We start from the raw sequence: 5,930 nt of genomic DNA, 5'->3' as shown, positions 1-5,930 counted from the left end.
GACTAAAATAAAAAGATTGCTTGTTTTGTTTCTAAATGTTCAAGTATCCCAAGTGGAATAGAATAGCCCTGAAGGAAAATGTTTGATCTTCCTGTCCCCTCGCTCCTTCTCTTTCCACTAGTACACACAATATATATAAGGGGTTTGTTTAAAAATATTGTAGTATTAAAGTGCCAATCACATTCATGGGGAATTCTCCCATTCACATATTAATTGAGTTTAATCAAACACCACCTAGCTTAGCCATAGTGGACATTCATTTGTAGCTGCTGGTGGTGGTGGTGGTTCATACACAGGGTTGTAACGACTGAGCTCCTAACCTCACCATTGTGGAAGCAACTCTTCGGACAAACCCTCATCCTTACTGAATTTCTTTAAAAGTTACATTAGAGAAAGGCGTAGTTGTGCTTTCGGTTTTGTAGGTGTGAGAGTCTCAGGAGCAGAGAGAGAAGGGACAGGGATCCTGTGGCCTACACCAGCCCCTACTCCCAACCCCCCCTAGACACTAGATCTGAGATGACGATGGGCCTAAGCAAGATGGTTTCATCTCCACCTTGCCGTCTAACAGGCAAGGGTGGAATCGCCTGCCATATTGCTTAGACCTATCCCATGCAGTCAGATCTACATTAGTGTCTAGACAGAGTGGGAGTCTAGGAGAACCAGGAGAGCCTCCCCAGAATGGCAACAAGCAGAGCGTCTTGCCACACCAGGCCAGAGTGGGGGAGGGTCTCCTGGGCAGAGCTGGGGGTTGCTGTGGGGGTCAGGAGCTAAGTGGCCCAGGCAGCTGGTCGCTTTTCAGACGTCACTTGATGTGACATAGGTTCTAGAATCAGTCGTGTTGGTTGTATTCAGTGCAAAAGTGCGACATCTAGTGGTAAATAGTGGTACAATACAGTGGTTCTATTAATACATCCATGCTCATAACATACATTCTAAGTTCTATTGAAACATCCCTATACTCAATAACACAGTATAGCCATAGAAGCAACACAGATATTAGAACAGAACATGCCTGTTTCAGGGCAACCAGCTTATGTACACATCTCGATATACATACAGTGCATAGCAGGATATACACCAATGTATACAGAGGATTCACAGGTAGGTTGGAGGCTGCCTTTCTGTGTCTCAAGGTCCTGGCTAGTGATTGTAGGCTAGGTCGAAAAGGTACATCTTGAGATCTCGCTTGAAGACCTCCATTGTTTCGGCCCTTCTTAGGCACTCCGGCAGGGTGTTCCAGAGGTTGGGGGCATAGAAACTAAAAGCTGCCTCTCTGTGTTTCTTGTCCTGGCTTTTGAAACTGTTAAGAGTTCAGTACCTGAGGATCTGAGTGGTCTGTTGGGCATGTACCTGACAAGCATGTCTGAAATGTATTCAGGTGCGTGACTGTGGAGAGATTTATAGACTAGTATTTTAAAGTCTATTCTAGAGTTGACAGGTAACCAGTGTAGTGATTTTAAGGCTGGTGTGATGTGTGCCCTTCGTCTAGTCTTAGTGAGGACTCGTGCTGCAGCATTCTGTATCATTTGTAGCTCAGAGATTGCTTTCTTTGGTAGGCCTGATAGTAGAGCATTGCAGTAGTCCAGCCTGCTTGTGATGAAAGCATGCATTAGTCTTTCGGTGTCAGCCTGAGAGAGTAACGGTTGCACCTTGGCAATGTTCCTTAAGTGGTAAAAAGATGTCTTTGTAATATTCTTGATGTGGTTTTCGAAATTAAGATCTGAGTCAAGTATGACACCTAGGTTTGAGGGGAGTGAGATTCTGCCAGTCTGCTTGGCGGATTCTCACTCCCCCTGCCAAATGCTGCCCGTTGTAATTACAAGCATGTGCTTAGGAATACTATCTAGTAACCTAAACATGTAAGACCCTAAATATGAGATGCCTCTGACTTTGCAAACCAGAGATATGAGGGGAGTGAGATTCTGCCAGCCTGTTGGGCAGATTCTCACTCCCCTCATATCTTTGGTTTGCAAATATTTAGAATTTGAAGGAATTTAGGTTTCTTACATGTTTAGGTTACTAGATAGTATTCCTAAAAGCACATGCTAAAACCAGTTTAGGCCTACTGCCACTCTATCTGTTTGCCTTGGCTACTGTCGAAAACTGTTGTTGTTCCCCGGCATGCACACCTGCCTCAATTACCCATAAGCGTTAAGTAACCTATCTTACCCAGGGCTCAACTGCGCCCCCTGCTGCCCTCAAGTGGTACACTGTCACACACAATATAACCCAACATTTGGCTTTTACAGATCTCAATCAATCAACAACATCATGGCTAAGTTGTAAATGAGGCCCTTTGTCCAAAATTCCAGACTATCCCTTTAGTTTAAGTCACTGGTGATCTGGGCTTGTTATTGGGGAAACATAATAGCCCCCTCATCAACAAGGCTCGTGTCCCCTCACAACACGCACCCCCTACTGACTCTACACCCTTACACCACTTGCACATATCTCTACAGCACACACACTGCACATATTGTATATATAAAACATCGCTCATCTATCACACCACACTGCACACACACTGACCACACTCCATTTTCTATTTTCTTTTTATTGGTTATATTGTATCTTGCATTTGCAATGTATTTTGTATTTGCACTGTCATGACTTTGCACTGTCCTGTCCTGTCCTGCGCCCTGTCCTACAGTCAATAAACTGATCTTGAGTCTTGAATTTGAATCTTGATCTGGGAGATAGTCTAAGTTTTCCCAAGGGGAGGACAGTCAAATCCAACAAAATGATGACGACGACGACTACCACAAACAGATAGCGCAATTCTGAACCACGCCACTAGATGGCGCATTTTCATTATTTTTACAAGTGTCGAATGAATGCGTCATGCATCCAGTCTCATCACCACGCATTCATAAATCATGCGACAGAGAGCGCGGTAGGCTAATATCGGTCCTTAGCATTTTTTCTAGAGGCTGTGGTCAATGAATAATCTCTTGGTTTGATTAAATTGATACAGGACTTGAGCACAAGTGGTCCCATAGCAGTGTGCCAGTCTGTTTTCCGTCTAGAGCTGTGTTGTCAGTGTCCTCACGTCCACTCAGCGGTGATGTAACACGGCACGCCTGCCTGCTCTTCCGAGTAGGTCCTACTTCATGCTTTTTTGCACTCGGCACTTTGTTTGTTGATGACAAATATGGATTGAAAAGATGATTGTGTGACGCACTGCCCTAAAAAGAAAGTTGTATGTTGATTCCATAAAAATATTGTGCCTACTTCCCCGTCCGTCTGCGACGAGAAAATCATACATCGTGAAGGAATGATTTGATTGGTTTGCCTATCTGTCAATTTCACAGGAACCCTTTATTTCCACACTTCTATTGGATTGTTTTCCCATCATTCAAAATCCCAAAGTGTCATTGGGCCAAATCACCACTAAGAAAGCTTCTCTGAAATACTCAGCAACCATTGGTTTAAACTGTGTCCAACCAGAGCAGTACTGTGATTGGATTGGTGAATCGCAAAGTCAATTTTCTAAATCCTTGCAAGCATTGGTTCTTGCTGGGGAAATAGGCGGGGCCAAGCCGGAAAATGTGTTTCCTTGTCCGTATGTCATATGCGAGACAGTGCGGAATGAACATTATGAAACGAATCATGTTATTATTTCTATAAAAGTATATCTATCGCCAGATATGTTATTTTTCCCTCGACTCTGATTATTTTTTTGCGGAGCGAAAACAATTCGTTGGGTCTTTTGTTTTTGTATTCAGCTTTTCATCTGTTATCTATCGACCCCCTCTCCAAACAACATTAGGTCTTTGTGGCTATGACTGCGGATCTACTGTCGGACTTGGATAGTCGTTTCTTCGCTGATAACCTTCTGACCAGCGAAGATTGGGGTGAGTGATCAATTCATAACCCTAAATAAACATCAAATGATCCCGTTTAGTGGGTCTTATCGGGCATGGATGCGCAGATCACATTTCAGCATCACCATCATCACACGCCATGGAAACCAGGCAGTGAGAGGCCACGAAGTAAAGTCACCAATCTGACTGTTTGAGGGAACAGTGAAATGTTTTATTGTAAAGAGAAGGGAAGCGATTTAGCCTGGTTCAGCTTGGCCAGCGTTTGCGAGCTACACTCTACAGACAGCAAACCAAGGATCAGTTACACAAACCACACAAACCAACCCGGATATGTCAGTTGTGTGTGTGTGTGTGTGTGTGTGTGTGTGTGTGTGTGTGTGTGTGTGTGTGTGTGTGTGTGTGTGTGTGTGTGTGTGTGTGTGAGAGAGAGAGAGATGGGGGGGGGGGGGGCGTATGTGTGTGTGAGAGAAAGGAAGGATCCTGCCCGCCAGCTGATGTATCCGGGTGTGATACCCACGCACTGTGACACACACACATGCAAGAGAAATCCCTCACACGTTCAGTATTGTCGGTCTGAAAGCATGCCAGACTCCCGTCCCTCCCAACATGAACTCCCGTCCCTCCCAACATGAACTCCCGCTGCCCGTCAGCCTACTGGACACCATCTCTTGGCTAATCTGGTCGTCAGGGAAATGAGGCTGCCTGCACCGTAGAACCCCACATGGGACTTAACAAATGTTGTAGCACATTGGCTGTAGTTGTCGCTCATCACCTCTTGACCAATTCGTCAGGGTTCAAGCTGGGACAGAGGTGGCCTCAGACAGGTGTAGAGAGGGCCTGTCCAGGTGAGCTGGCCTCAGACGGGTGTAGAGAGGGCCTGTCCAGGTGAGCTGGGCTCAGACAGGTGTAGAGATGGGTAGATAGATAGGATATTTTAATAATAGGCCTGTCCAGTTGTAGGATGGGTGTAGACAGGCTTGTGGGGGATGTCAATACTGTAAAGTGTATTCAAAAATGGCAAATATCAAACTTCAAGGTCTGTGTTTACGTTTACGATCTGTCATTTACACCCATATAGCCTATTTTTAGTTCAAAGGTCAGAGCTGTGTGTTTTCACAGTAGCCTGCATCATCATCACTCCATATAAGGCATGGGAAGCCATGATGGTGGACTGGCGGTTGGTGTGTGTGGTCTGGTGACATCACAGCACCATCGATGAACATGGGGGCTAGACCTAGTACGCACTCACTGATGAACATGTGGGCTAGACCTAGTACGCACTCACTGATGAACATGCGGGCTAGACCTAATACGCACTCACTGATGACCATGTGGGCTAGACCTAGTACGCACTCACTGATGACCATGTGGGCTAGACCTAGTACGCACTCACTGATGAACATGTGGGCTAGACCTAGTACGCACTCACTGATGAACATGTGGGCTAGACCTAATACGCACTCACTGATGACCATGTGGGCTAGACCTAGTACGCACTCACTGATGACCTAGTGCACTGCTCGCTGAGGCCTGATAAGCATGGAAGCAGGTGCTGTAACAGCAGGTGTAGACTGGGCCGCTGGTAGTATGCTGATGATGGCGTTGGGGGGGTGATTCACAGAGAATGTGACCGGGATGGGAGGGGTCAGCCACAATCTTCCTGGCCCGTTTCAGGGTCCTGGAGGCGCGCAGGTCCTGTAGGGATGACAGTCTACAGCCCGTCACCCTCTCAGCAGAGCGGATGACGCGCTGCAGTCTGCCCTCGTCTTTATCTGTTGCGGCTGAGAACCAGACGGTGGTGGAGGAGGTGAGGATGGACTCCATGATGGAGGTGTAGAAGAGGTCAATCTTTGGCAGGGTGAATTCCTTCAGCTGCCTCAGGAAGTGCTCGCTCTGCTGGGCCTCCTACTTGCCGTCAGCTCCCTCACCTAACAGGCCCAGCAGGGCGGCGCCGGGCTGCTGGTAGCCTGCGCTCGCTCACCATGTCCTGACTTAATGCCCGTTCTCTCCTTTTGTTCTCCTGTGTTCTTATTCTCATGTGTATTTGTTCTCTCTCTCTCTCTCTCTCTCTCTCTCTCTCTCCTCTCTCCCCCCTCTCTCTCCTCT

The 5,930-nt window shown here is 46.7% G+C and overlaps 1 protein-coding gene across 2 annotated transcripts in view; it reads left to right on the top strand.

Annotated features, from left to right (window-relative positions):
• Positions 1 to 3,706: 3,706 nt before the first annotated feature.
• atf6b (activating transcription factor 6 beta) overlaps positions 3,707 to 5,930 on the top strand; it is a 15,694-nt gene continuing 13,470 nt past the window's right edge. For both annotated transcript variants that reach the window (XM_084461132.1, XM_084461131.1), the window contains exon 1: positions 3,707 to 3,854. In XM_084461132.1, coding sequence (XP_084317258.1) covers positions 3,782 to 3,854 — 73 coding nt within the window. In that variant the 5' untranslated portion in view covers positions 3,707 to 3,781. The remainder of the gene's footprint in view (positions 3,855 to 5,930) is intronic.

The sequence above is a fragment of the Borostomias antarcticus genome, assembly GCF_949987555.1.
Source record: "Borostomias antarcticus genome assembly, chromosome: 36".
Lineage (NCBI taxonomy): Eukaryota > Metazoa > Chordata > Actinopteri > Stomiiformes > Stomiidae > Borostomias > Borostomias antarcticus.
Note: the sequence above shows the minus strand (reverse complement) of the source record. Positions and strands in the feature narration are given on the sequence as shown.